Raw genomic sequence first — 14,738 nt, 5'->3', positions numbered from 1 at the left:
TTATTAAGAAGTGTAAAAGTGGATTGACAGATGAAAAAGAGCCTTTTTGCTGTAAGACCTGCTGAGTTTGGGAAACTGCATTCAGTGCTATTGGCAAACACTTTACAGTGTAAACAGGGTCTACATCAGGCAGATAAGTAAGTGCAGATGCGCTTTTCTGTATGAACCATTTGGTGATAGACAATATCTTTAAAAAAAATTCTCATCAGATTAATTGTGGCCAATTAGCTATAACCCTTTCCCCTCATTCCTGAATCCCCTCCAATCCTGGCTGCCTGAATGGGAAGAGCTCCTATCACCTGTTTCATTATGCAGATTGATATTCGAACATCTGAGAACAATGCTGCTTTCTGCACGGCACGGCTCCAAATTGCTAATGAAACGTCTCTGCCAGACAAGTCACTTAAACCCGCTCCCACTGCTGCTGCCGACAGTGCTCACAGCAAGCTGCGAGGAGGGAGCAGGAAAGGGGCTCTCCACTCGGGGCGTGCTAATAGCCCCCAGCGTGTGTGTTTATGGCTCTCCAGAGCAGTGAGATCTCTGCCCTCTGACTCTGAAGGGTTACATTCACAAACCTGTGGTCTGATTTGGACTTAATCTTCCTTGATTTCAATTTGTTGAGTGAGGGGTTGAGGAGGTGGGCAGACTCCAGGCTCTGAACATTGTTACTGCCTGTCCCAGAGCTGCCTTCAGTCTTGCCCCTCAGGCATGCTCGATGTCTGCTTCCCGCCCCCAGGTCAGATGAGGCAAGGACCCATCTGTAGCATCCACCTCCCGCCTAAATTTAATGTGAAGCCAGCTGTCTAAGGGATCTTCTCTCACAGGTGAGAGGCTGTCATATCACCTCGTATATGATGGGAGCATCTCATGACTGAGATCCCATGGTAAGCAAGCAGAAGGCTGCAGCTGAGGTGCACCTCTACCCAGGGCTCAGTGGGTGCAGGTCTGCAGGGGAGCCTTGCGGGTTCCCCCCTGAGCAGTGTACCCTTGAGGTCAGTAGGGCTGGGTGGCAGGACAGGTCCTTCTGCAGGCAGGTATGAAGTGGGGCTTCTACATGTACAGACCCTGTTTGCCACTCCCTGTGACTCTCTGCAGCCAGGTTTGTTCAGCAACCTGTGTGGTTCCTTCCCTTTCCTTCCCCTGCTATCACTGTATTTCTTGCAGGAGCCTCACATAGCTCCTGTTTGCAGATGCCTGGGGCATGGTAACTGTGACTTAGGGCCCTGACAGTGGTAATGATTACATGAAATTATGCAAGAGCTCTCTCATTAATCTAAATTCTGACCATTTCTGTCAATATCTGCAGTTAATTCCTTTATCAATATTTACTGAGACCTTGAGATTACTTCTGCACAGGCTGTCTCTATGTAATGGCCCCGGCATTGTGCCTCAGCTCCTGCCTCACATCTCTCAGACTCCTTATAGATCAATGTTCCAAAGCACCCTGCTACCTGGTGCTGACACCCTTGATTCAGACCCACTCTCCCAGCTTTTGGGAGAAGCCATATGAGTGTCTCTTATTACTAAAATCTTGCACAGCAGTGCCAATGAACTTTCCTCCTTATGGGTCTTCTCCATTTCCTCCACAGAAGTTCCTCTGCTTTGTTGCCAGGAGAGGACACACTACATCCCTGGCTATCCCATACATTTTCCCTTACATGCCTCCTTGCTCCTTCATTATGAGTTGAGTTGTGTGGGGCACAAGTGAGCTAAGGTAGATGCAGCAGTTTCTGTTTCTGGAGAGCTCATTGCAGATCCCTCCATCCCTGGATGGAGCTGTGCCCAGCTACTGTTGAGCAGCAAATATCAGTAATTTTCAGCTGCCATTTCCTGATAGCAAGTTGCATGCAGGTGCCAGTATTAGTCTTCAGACATGGAAAAGTTAGCTGCTTTTTTACTGTCTCCATGGTCTGTGGAGCCTACTGGGCATCAGTTGCTTTCAGCTTTTCAAACACAAATCCAGGAGGCTGGGGATGAGTACGTGTTCCCCTTAGACATTAAAGCTAAAGACCTGTGGTGTAGGGCCCATTTGGATCCTTTCAGACTGTTTCCTGTCTCGTTCTTCACCACTCTATGGTTGAAATGTGTGTGCATGTGGGTGTGTGGAGAAGAATTTGCATTTGCAGATCTGGTCTGACTGAGGAATGAACAGGGAGTGAGAGGTGATAAGTGAATGTGCAGTACATGGGTTTGTAGAAGCCATCAGACTGGCTTTCTTCTCTGGAAACACACGTTTCTGGTTGCCAGAAAAAGTCTTTTTCCTCAGGAGGAATGCTTTCATTTATTTATTGGTTGCCTGGAAGGTTAAAAATGAAATATTGAGCCTTTTGCCCCTGGCTGGTTTATACTAAGACGAGCCATAATGAAGGATCATTCAGAGATGTCATTTTCCCTATCACAGCTCTGCCTCACTCTATAATCCTTTTTTACTCCATTTCATAGGCAAGCAATGGAAGCAGACAAAACTAGACATTGCATCACAGGATGGAGGGAGGAGGTATAAACTGAATGTTGGATGGAGCCTACTTTTCTCTTAACACTTTTGGGGCTCATAGAGAGGCTCTCATAGCTGCTGCCCTTCCAAAGGGCATGCTGAAGCTGAAGGCACAGCAATGTTTGTCAGGCTTGCCTGCTTGCCTTGCTGTCTTGCCTCTGCTGGAGGGCTCTGGGGAATGGGGACTCATCTGCCTTCAACTTTGGGTTCTGCAGCTTATTGGGAAAAAATGTTGCCACTTTTTCCAAAGTTGCCTACTTTAGAAAGTCATGTTTTAGCATTCCAGGGGAAAGACTGTGTTCCTTTGTGCCTGATATGGCAATGCCCTTCTTGTGAGGGGTCCCCTAAGCTGCTGCTATAATCAGCATGGTACTAAAGAACAACTTTTTACGTTGCAGTGATTTTTCTCCCATCAAAGTTTGCTTTCAGTACAGGTTTTGATAGCTATGAATTTGTCTTCATCTCTTGAGAGTGTGACAAGGTTCTAAGAGGCACCTTACTGCCTGTTTTATGCTATGTGAAACCTTTTTTTCACTGATGTGCCAACACATGTTTCAAAAAACAGATTTGATATTTCCTACTGGCTTAAAGCAGTAGGACATGTGGTTTGTCTCACACACATATGCACATATGAGCCGGCCCATCTCTTCACACAAATTGGAGAGATGATTCCCTGCACAGCCAGATCAGTTAACTGATACAGAGAAGTAGGTGCAATAAATTCATTCTGGTGATGTGAACCATGCCTTCAGGTATCCACAGACACAGGTCCTAACTGGTCTGTTTTCTGAAATTCTGTGAATGAGATACACTGCTTTAGCAGATACTCTGCAGCTGGGTTGAGGAGGTTCAGACTGGCTTTGAGCAGAATTCAAGAACCAGGCCTGACTGCAAGCTTTTGAATCTACAGCTATAGACAGTAGACAGATTTCCACCACAGAAGACAGCAGTGCATGACTGCACGTATTGATGTCTCTGGTGAACTGTTGCCATTAAATGGGTTTGGTCTGACTGTTAGCATGTTCTTAGCATGCTTCTTAAGATTACCCAAATAAGCAGTCTCAGATGAGAATGAAAACTAGCACTGTTAGATGCATCAAAAGATGAGGGGGCCTTCCCTCCATCTGAACTACCTGTGCATATTTTCATTTACTGCTTATTCAGTTCCTGGCTTACAATTCTGTGCTCCTTCCCGTCTGCTGGTTCTAAGGGTTTTAAGCAGTCTTGATAATTGACAGTCTGAATTTTACTGCTCATAAAACCCCAGAGAGCATTGATTATGACTTGAGTTAAGCAAGTGGCATATAAAATCTCACAGCCTTGCAGCCGTAGGGGAATGTTATGATGAATGTATTTCTTGGGAGCAGCAAAAGGTTTTGAGTATTCTGCCAGCTGTGTTCTGGGCATCAAATGCTACTAGTGACTTGCAACCACTGATAGGATTTCATTTGGGACATTTGCCCAAAAGTCTGAAAGCTGATACTTCATTTGGTGAAATGGGCGGGAGGTGTTTTGAGAGGCCTCTCTCTTCATTAATTGCTTTTCCACTTCAGTCAGAATCAGGAAGTGCAAACGCGTCGATAAAACTGAAAAAGATACTTCTTAGAAACTAAATGACACTACGTGGATAAAATTCACATAGATTTTATTGAAAATCTTTCGTTGACTGTGTTCCAAAGCTACTGTTACCTTTATTTTCCTTTTCCCCTTTTCTTTTTATCTAACCTCCTTTTAATCTCTGATCACTGGCTATTTTATGTACTTTATCCAGATTGGACAAAAGACCAGATTGCTCAGTTTTGTTTCTTGGTTCTTAGACACTAACAGGAGATGTTTGTCTTTGAAAACAGTGAAGTATAGTGTCTTCTCTCAATAATGTTTTCCACCTGATAGTAAAATAAAAACAGAGCTACCTTTTATGTTGCAATGGACACAGGGTCTTTGGTGAGAGTGTGTTATCCCATGCAGATGATTGCTTCCTGCTGAAAGATCGTGAGAAATGTTCTTTTTCTGTTTCTCCAGTTCCAGAAACCCAATGACTTCTCGCCCCCTTTCCGTTTTGGGACAGTTCCCAATGGCAGCACAGAAAGGAACATCCGCAACAACTACCCTGAAATGCACAGCTATATGGTGAAGTTCAATCAGAGAGGGGTGGATGATGCACTATTCTCACTGAAGACTGGGTGAGGCTTACTTCTTCCAAACTTACTAACAACAGAAATGTGACTTCTTATCATGCTTGTCTGGGAAAATTTTTGTAGGTTTTGGAAAGTGAACCTCCATTATCATTCCATGATTACAAGTGTAGCTAGACTGTACACACACAGGAGAGTATTTTTGTGATTCTCTTAGCCTTTTTGCCTTTTTTAAAATTCACATCTGTATAAGAGTTTCTGGTTTTGCTATACTTACAAGACCATTTGAAGAAAAAAAAAAAAGAAAAAAAAAAAAGGAGTTTCTGTACCTTGTGTATATTAGCCTTGTGTGTATTAGTCCCAAAGATCTTGCTTCAGCAAGCTCTTTCATGCTGATGGCCCCTTATGCATAAACACGAAAAGCTCACAGACCTCTGTGGGCAAAGTTCTTTTCAGAGCATTTGTGTTGTCATCTGGAAATTCCTTTATTTTCTCTCCTTCTGTGTATAAAAAACATTATGTTTAATCAGGACGCTGAAACAATCTTTAGACTAATCCCGCTCCAGTGTATCACTAACTTATATAGTGTAATAGAAGGTGTGCTTGAAGCAAATAGTTTGCGAGTAGTCCTTCTCTCTGGAATATTATAGTATCAAAAGCTGACCAAAATGTTGTTTGAATATTAAGGAACTATATAAAAAGGGGGTATTTCCTTGGGTAATTTGGGAACTGTGGGAAAAATCATTAGCAAAAAGTATCTTCAAACATCTCACTCTATTTTAATAGCAGTGAATCTTCAAACATCTCACTCTATTTTAATAGCAGTGAAACTGCAGAGGAGCTAACTTAAAATCCCAATTAGTCTTTGTAAGCCTTTGTCCCTTTTAATTAAAAGCCTCCTTTTAGAGCTGACCATTTTGGTTGTCAGAAATCAGCCCCAGTGAAAAAAAACATTCTCTCTTACACCCATGTCACAGTGTTATGAGAGAGTTCATTCCAAAGCACGAATGAAGATGTTCAGCCAATTTAATTACTAGATTGACTGAATATTCCTAAACCTGTTTGCCAGGTTCAGAGGCACACAGCCCATTATAAATGATTGTACCATTTTTGGATACCGTCCTGGGAAGGTACATTTGCCAGTATAGTCATCATCCAGGAAATAAATATGCTCTGTCCTGGAAATACATAGATGAAATAGAACTCGTCACTTGTGGTAGATGTCATCCTGGCTTCATATCCACCCTTGGACAAACTTCCCTACAGATATGCACTTAAACTGAGATAATCACCATCCTGGAAATATATGTTCAGGAGATAGACTGAAAAGATATTGTGGGTGTGAGAATGCGTGAGGTGGAAGGTCTTTGGTCTTTTACCAGAAAGAGCTTCATTTCAGGTCTAGTGGGAGGATTTACTCATTGGCTGTCTCTGGTTGTATGGAAGATGTAACCCCCTAATTCCCCACTCCCAAATCAATTTGTTGAGGTGAAAGGAAGGTTCTCATCAGTCTGTTGTGCTGTCTGCCCATCCCAAACTATAAAGGGTATTTCTCTGTGTTGAAATACACACTTGTGGTTTTCAGCTGAACAGTCTTTACAAAAGAGCTACTTAGCATGGTAAGCCGTGGTACAGCTGTTATCATGGCCATTTGACATTGGTAAATATCTGGTAGAGCTTTTCACAGTAACTGAAGAGTTAAATATGGTGTCCTGGCTACATTTAATTTGAAAAAAATATATTTTGCTCAGTTAAGTCATCCAGCACTTTGAATTGGAGAAAATCTTTTCTTTACTTCAGGCCCTACTTTGCTATCTAATATTGATAAATTTTGTAAAGTATTTAAGGTTCCTTTCAGATGAAAGGCATTACAGAAATATAAGCTATTCTTAGGACTATAGATCCGTTGGACTTTTTCTTCATTCATCTTTATCTTGTGCTATGTTTGTCTTCCAAATTTCCTTTCAGAGCAGAAATGACAATTATCAAAGAATCAGAGAGAAATAGGCAATCGTCATTTATAATCTATCTTTACCTGGAAAAGATTCTAGCCTGAGAGCTGAATTAACTCTAAGGAAGGTGAAGATGCCAACCTGTTGTACTCTATGTAGAAGAGGTTAATTTTGCCTTAATTAGCTGAGAATACCTTTGCACTAATAGATACTATCTTTCCTGTGCTAAAACATCTTTTTTTTCTTGTACCTGTGCAGGAAGTTGGATGCTTTCATATATGATGCAGCAGTGCTGAACTACATGGCTGGCAGAGATGAAGGCTGCAAGCTGGTGACGATTGGGAGTGGGAAAGTGTTTGCCTCCACTGGCTATGGCATTGCCATCCAAAAGGACTCAGGCTGGAAGCGTCAGGTTGATCTTGCCATTCTACAACTTTTTGGAGATGGTAAGTGACAGGAAAAAGAGGAGTTGCAGTTTTCCTAAGAAATATCAAGCCTTGCATATATGGAGTAGAAGTTCTGTCTCCCTAGATCTGGTGTTTCAGATCTGAGCTGAGAACTGGAGATTATTAACAAGGGTTTGTTGGAGACATTGCGCCAGAAATGTGTGGGAAGTCACCCGTTTTTATATTGTTGATGCAGAATGATATCAAAAGCATTAGGGGTTTCACAGAATCAGCTCTGATGTGTGTTTGAACAATATCTTGTGAGAAGAGTGTCTTGTGAAAACAAGTTTTCTTTTGTGATTTTTTCACTAGCTATGACCAAACCCACAAATGATACTGGACTTCCCATGGTTGCCCCATGCTTCATAGTTCTAGACATGACTAAGTCATGCAGAGTTTAGAAAATAATAGACTAATTATTTATTGATGAAAAAGTTAACTCAGATTTCCCCAAATCTCAAAAAACAACTAACCAACCAACCAACCAAGGAAGATCTTGAGACTCAGAAGAACATTTTGAAATGAATTTTTAATCAGAACAGTATAGTTACCTCATTCATCTCATTATTTACAGAGAAAGAGCTGTTATTAAAAAAAATATTCATGGGGTAATTAATTTCTTTTTAGTAAATATTTACCTGGCTTTCCCTTTCCATTCCATATTACACCTTTCTGGGTTCTTTTTTAATAAATTAAATTCACAGTTTACTTTATATGTAAGTCTTTCTTCCTTTCTTTCTTTCTTTCTTTCTTTCTTTCTTTCTTTCTTTCTTTCTTTCTTTCTTTCTTTCTTTCTTTCTTTCTTTCTTTCTTTCTTTCTTTCTTTCTTTCTTTCTTTCTTTCTTTCTTTCTTTCTTTCTTTCTTTCTTTCTTCTTTTTTTTTCCCCTGAAACCTGACAATAACATATGGTATAATAAATATGTAAAGAACATAGCTTTCATATACTTCTGCAGACTATTGATCACCTGATGGATAGAGTGTCTAAACTGTCTAATATGTATTATTTCAGAAAAAGACATGGGGTCTTCATAAAGCTTTTAAGAGTGTACTATGATGCCGTATAAATATATGGATATTTTTTTCTCTGACACCGGACTGGAGGTTGAAATAACTTCCCTAGCAGCATGAAAAGAATTGCTGACCTGTAAAATTAGTTTGTTTCTGAATGTCTCAGTATTAGCATGTGTATTCATGTGTGCTTCTCTCTCTCCTCATGAAATACCATAATGGGAGTAAGTGGGGTATGAAATTAGACTACAGAACATTTGTTCCTAGTTGATACAAATTAATATTTTTGATTGGTCAACGGGCTTGGAAGTGTCAAATTTTGGCAAAACTGAAGGGAAGAAAACCAGGTAAAAATGCAAAAATATTTTGGAGAACATAGCACCTCATTTTAATGAGCTATGGATATGATGAAAACACATTCAAAATCAGTCATTTTCATGTAAAAAAATCAACATTTTGAATTTTGAGATGCCAATGTTTTCATTTAGAAGTGACTCATTTCTGTCTACTACTATCAGTCACTGATTTTCCCTTCATTGACCTAATATGAAAATGGAAGTTTGTGAGGCAGTCTTCAGTCATCTGGTGGACAACTTATTCAGGGTCTTACAGTAGACATTTGGCAAGTGGTAGCTGTGTCATGCAGAACAGATCTTTGTGCCTAATATCAGACTGTGGAAAAATCCTGTTGCCTTCCCAGTGACTAATTGCACCTGCCCCTATCAGAGCAGTTGGGATATTTCACAGATGTAACAAATGTGGAAAAAGAGCATGGCCACCAGAAATTACCTTAAATCAGCTTCTTGTATTCAGTCTACCTCAGACTGAGCTCCTTAGCCATTGCAGGGTGGGTTAACCTGTTTCTTTCCATCTCATGTCTTTACAGGGGAGATGGAGGAGCTGGAAGCACTGTGGCTCACTGGCATTTGTCACAATGAGAAGAATGAGGTTATGAGCAGCCAGCTGGATATAGATAATATGGCAGGTGTCTTCTACATGCTCGGAGCAGCTATGGCCCTCAGTCTCATTACCTTCATCTGTGAACATCTCTTCTACTGGCAATTCCGCCACTGCTTCATGGGCGTCTGCTCTGGCAAGCCTGGCGTGGTCTTCTCCATCAGCAGGGTAAGTGCTATTAGCTAGCACAGTGGAAAAGGGTCAGGCTTTATTCAGACAGTCCTAGGCCCTGGAGATAGGGAAATCCACCCAGGCTGTCTAACACACAGGTGGTACAGAGTGATGGTCTGCAATGTAAAGGCTGGTGTCTTTCCTCTGTTAACGTTGCAAAAGTATTTACTGTTTTTCTCTGACATTTCTGGTATCTGCCTCATTATAGTAGCAGAAATGGAAATTTCACATGGAAATGAAAATGCAATATAAAGAGAAGTCAACTGTAATCTGCTCCTCCAATGTGAGTTGTAAACAGACCAAATTTAGGTCAAATTTAGGGACAATAGGTCAATTAACAGTGGATAATGATTAGAAATTCAGGAGCTTTTCATTGTCCCCTATATTACAGCTGTTCACCTGAACTTGTGTTAACTAGAACTGTGCTACCGGTGGCAGCCAGAAGTCCCCAACCACAAGCCATCTGCTAAACTATGCAAAAATCCTTCCAGCGAGGATGACCACGCAAACTTAGCAATTGCTCTATGCAAATCTGCCCTAGGGAATACTATTTACATTTAAAGCAGATTCTAGTAATTTCTGAGTCATCTTCCTGCTATTATTGTTGGTAGCAGCAACCCATTTGGAGCTTCTTTTTCTTCTTTCTGTCATTGGTCTGTTCTCTTGATCCATTCTGAAGTGAGGTCAAGTCTTGGCATGTTTGATCTTGGTATCTGTTGTAGCAGAATTAACTTTGATTGTACTAGGAGTATATAATTGCTGCATAACATATTGTTTAGGAGAAATGACAAGCCTTTTGCATGCAGGGACATATCTCTCTTGTATACCATTAGTTTTTAACCTGTTTTAGTCTGGAAATGAGATGTGGGACTGTGCTTGGTGATCCTTAGCTGAATACAGATCCTTTCATTCTGGGGTTATCTGTTAGACTTGGCCCAGGTTGATGAAAAGTCTGAAAAGCGTTAATCATCTGCTAGCTGCTGAGAAACCATGGTAACATGATGTGGTGGTGTCCATTTCACAACTGACATTAATCAGCAGGCTCTGTTTGGTAGGCCAGGTAACAAATGAGCCCCTTTCCTTCAGCTCCTTGGGGTAGTCCTTGCAAACCGTCTATTACAGATGAAGTGATCTTTTGTATGAAGTGAGCTAGTGGGGAAGGTGGAGGAATCAGGCACTTCTGCTGTCTGATTTAAGGTTGAATCGAGAACTTTCACTTTCAGGGATGTCAATTTGGAGGCTGTTATCACTGTTAAATTTAATACAATGCAATTAAAAATTCTATTGTACCTTGCTCAACCAGATGCAAAAGAACCATATACCTGTTCAGCAGTTCTGCTCTTTCTCTGTTTCCTTTTCTAATCTGTACTGGTGATTAATGTAGCTAAGTTTATGGCAAATGAAGCCGTTTCCTTTTTAAGATAGCTCCTGTCTTGTTGATTTACTGATGCCCAGATGAATTTCAAGGGGCAAAATAGACCTTCTTCCTCTTGTCTACACAGAATCCTTTGTCTAGATGTTTTCATTCCCAAGGATATTATTTTCCCCCATTTGCAATTCTGTGTTACACCTACTGAATCTGAGTAACTCTTACAGATTCTAGCAGTTATTGCTGCATCCAGATATGACATGAAGCAAAGGAGAGGAAGATAAATGGAGGAAAAGGAAAAAAAAAAAAAAAAGTGAGGGGCAAGAAAGAGAGACAGAACAGCTAGGGTTAGTGGAACTGATCTAGCTTCATTTCGTTTGAGTGTTTCATGATGGAAGGCTGACAGGTGTATGTTACATAAGTGTGCTGTATATGCACAGGGTGCTTCCGAGCCCACAACCCCTTTTGTGTATTTGTAGCAGGACTACTCACCTTCATGCTTTCTCTCATTTCAGGGTATCTACAGCTGCATCCATGGTGTGGCCATTGAGGAACGCCAGTCAGCAATGAACTCCCCCACGGCGACTATGAACAACACCCATTCCAACATCCTCCGCCTGCTTCGGACAGCCAAGAACATGGCCAACCTTTCAGGGGTCAATGGCTCACCTCAGAGTGCCCTGGACTTTATCCGCCGTGAGTCATCGGTTTACGATATCTCTGAGCACCGCCGCAGCTTCACACACTCAGACTGCAAGTCCTACAACAACCCCCCCTGTGAGGAAAATCTCTTTAGTGACTATATTAGTGAGGTAGAGAGGACCTTTGGCAACCTCCAGCTGAAGGACAGCAATGTATATCAGGACCACTACCATCACCACCACCGCCCCCATAGCATTGGCAGCACCAGCTCCATCGATGGGCTCTATGACTGTGACAACCCACCCTTCAATGCCCAGTCGCGGTCCATTGGGAAGAAGCCATTGGACCTGGGGTTACCCCCTGCCAAGCACAGCCAGCTGGGTGACCTCTATGGCAAGTTTTCCTTCAAGAGTGACCGCTATGGGGGCAGCGGAGCCCATGATGACCTGATCCGCTCGGATGTCTCTGACATTTCCACTCACACAGTCACCTATGGCAACATCGAAGGCAATGCAGCCAAGCGGCGGAAGCAGCAGTACAAGGACAGCTTGAAGAAACGTCCAGCCTCTGCCAAGTCCCGGCGGGAGTTTGATGAGATAGAGTTGGCCTACCGCCGACGACCACCCCGCTCGCCCGACCACAAGCGCTACTTCAGGGACAAGGAAGGGCTACGGGACTTCTACCTGGATCAGTTTCGAGCCAAGGAAAATTCTCCACACTGGGAACATGTGGACCTGACGGATATCTACAAAGAGCGGGGAGATGAATTTAAGCGTGACACAGGAGGAGGAGGGGGTGGATCCTGCACAAACAGGGCCCACCATAAGCATGGCTCGGGTGAGTTTGGCGGAAGCAATGAGCACAAGCATGGTGTTGTAAGTGGGGTCCCGGCGCCATGGGAGAAGAACCTGACCAACCTAGACTGGGAGGACCGGCCTGGGACTAATTTCTGCCGTAGTTGCCCTTCTAAGGTGCACAACTACACACCGTCAGTGGTGGGGCAGAACTCCACCCGCCAGGCTTGCATCCGGTGTGAGGCCTGCAAGAAAGCGGGCAACCTGTATGACATCAGTGAGGACAACTCACTCCAAGAGCTGGACCAGCCATCTGCCCCTGTGCCCGTGGCCACCAGTGCCACCTCCTCCTCCAAATATCCTCAGAGCCCTTCCAATTCTGCCTCCAAGGTGCAGAAGAAGAACCGCAACAAGCTCCGCCGGCAGCACTCCTACGACACCTTTGTGGACCTGCAGAAGGATGACTCAGCCCTGGCCCCTCGCAGCGTCAGCCTCAAGGACAAGGGCCGCTTTTTGGAGGGGAGCCCCTACGCCCACATGTTTGAGATGCCAGCCAGTGAGACCACCTTTGCCAACAACAAGTCCTCAGTGCCCGCCACCAGCTACCACCACCACAACAACCCCGGCAGCAGCGGGGGATACATGCTCAGCAAGTCGCTCTACCCTGACCGGGTCACCCAAAACCCTTTCATCCCCACTTTTGGGGATGACCAATGCTTGCTCCACGGCAGCAAATCTTATTTCTTCAGGCAGCCTGTGGTGGCAGGAGGGCCCAAAGCCAGGCCAGACTTCCGAGCCATCGTCACCACCAACAAGCCGGTGGTCTCAGCCCTTCATGGGGCTGTGCCAGCCCGTTTCCAGAAGGACATCTGTATAGGGAACCAGTCCAACCCCTGTGTGCCTAACAACAAAAACCCCAGGGCTTTCAATGGCTCCAGCAACGGGCATGTTTATGAGAAACTCTCCAGTATTGAGTCTGACGTTTGAGTGAGAGGGGAAGAGCGCGGGGAGGGACTGGGGGTGGATATGGAGCATGGGAGGGTGGGGTGGGATCACTCCCATTGGCTACTCTCCCTGGTCGTCCTTAGTTTGTGGGATACTGGAGTTCTGAGTAGTGCAGCACTGGTGACAAGTGCCACCTCTTTGGTTTCCCCTCTTCCTCCTCCTCTTTCCCACCCCTCCCCTTTTATCTCTTTTTCCATGTTCTCGCTCCTCCCATTCTCCTCCATTCCTGGCCATTGCACTTTACAGTGACGTCGGAGTTGGATATCCTCGCTCGTGATTTCAGGAGGGGGAGAAGAAGGCAGGGAAGGGGTGGGGTGAAGGGGAGCAGCAGTGACTCTAGTATTTCACTTTTGCTGGCTCCCAGCAGAGAAAGGCATGTGCACGCACAAACGTGTGTGGCAGGAGGAGACAGCAGAAGCAGTGTAATGGACATGCAGGAACATATGCTTGCTCAGGCAACTCTTCCTAAAACTGCCTAGAAAAGAGTAACGTTTGAAGACATGGAGAAAGTGAAGGGGGAAAAACATGATTAACTTGATGATGCACTTATATGTTAGGTATACTGAGGTTCTCGTTAACATTATTTTGTGAAGACTATGGGGGTTTAGGGCTGAAATATATATATATATATTTGCGTATATGCTGAGAAATTTTACTCTAAAATTTTGAATTGTTTGCTGGGGGTGTGGGGGGAGGGAGAGAAGATATGTCTGCAGGTCTGGTTAGTGGTTTCACTATGGCTATTACAGCCACTGAATCTGTGGCAGACCATTGGGATAGTTGGAAAGGAAGTGGGGTCTGAGTCTGGAAAAGCAACCCTGGAGTCAGGGAGGCTTCTGGGAGTTCTGACAGAGGATGCAGGTTTGCACTGAAATGAAAGGAGTTTGGAGAAAGGAGTGGAAAGCTGGGTTGTTATGAATTGCTCACTAGCTGTGGCTTATTTCAAGGGTGGGAGCAGTATATCATATGGGTTAGCCTATACGCGAGTATATACAATAATCTTATACTTGAAATGTCTGTGGAGAAAGCAAAATAAACCCACAATCCTATAAGGTGTCTGGATAACAAACAGTGGAACAGAGCTAAAGAGTAGGGAAAGGTGGGGAGTTTTGTCACTCTCACTTGAGGGGACACCAACCTTGTTTTGGCATGTCCTTTCAGCAAGGAGAGCAGGACAAGAAAGGTTTTCATCCTTCTGCCCTCCCTACCCTTGGCCAGCAGGATGGAACAAAAGGAACAGAGTGCCCTCTGCCAACGCTGGCATGGTGCTGGAGAAAGAAAAAAAAAAACACCATGAAAGGGTGCATGTGGTGGCGGTGGTGCTGGTGGACTGTTTTGATGCCTCCTTGGACATGTGGAAGTGGGAAGAGGGTGTGCACACCCATGGGAAATACATATGTATATTTACTATTGAATGTACAAGGGAAGTACATGGCTTGTCTTCCTGGCAAGGGGTGTGCTTGAATAAATGCCAGAGAGCACAGAAACTTGTGCTGAGGGCTGAAGACAAGACGTGCAAGGCTGAGATGTGTGTGTACATGTACGTGTGCCTCTGTGTGCAAGAGAGATACTAGCACAAGTGCAAAGCTGGAATAGCCTAGGGTTTCCCATCCCTGCAGTTGTAGTGACAGCTTTCCTGGTGCACCTAGTATCAATAAGAGTGATTTTTTCTTTCCATTGTATCATTTTAGATGCAAGTTAAACTAAAGGAAAGGGAGCAATGGTAGGAGTGAGAAGTTGAACTCCCCCTTCATATGTCTTCTT

The 14,738-nt window shown here is 43.7% G+C and overlaps 1 protein-coding gene across 1 annotated transcript in view; it reads left to right on the top strand.

Annotated features, from left to right (window-relative positions):
- The window catches only part of GRIN2B (glutamate ionotropic receptor NMDA type subunit 2B), a gene marked incomplete at both ends in the record, with an annotated part of 162,036 nt that extends 149,080 nt beyond the window's left edge, over window positions 1–12,956 (top strand). Inside the window, 4 exons of the mRNA XM_084291018.1 lie at window positions 4,517–4,677; window positions 6,840–7,027; window positions 8,923–9,161; window positions 11,049–12,956. Of these exons, the coding sequence (XP_084147144.1) occupies window positions 4,517–4,677; window positions 6,840–7,027; window positions 8,923–9,161; window positions 11,049–12,956 (2,496 nt within the window). The remainder of the gene's footprint in view (window positions 1–4,516; window positions 4,678–6,839; window positions 7,028–8,922; window positions 9,162–11,048) is intronic.
- Between the last annotated feature and the right edge of the window lie 1,782 nt (window positions 12,957–14,738).

Source organism: Netta rufina (assembly GCF_964035555.1).
Source record: "Netta rufina genome assembly, chromosome: 1".
Lineage (NCBI taxonomy): Eukaryota > Metazoa > Chordata > Aves > Anseriformes > Anatidae > Netta > Netta rufina.
Note: the sequence above shows the minus strand (reverse complement) of the source record. Positions and strands in the feature narration are given on the sequence as shown.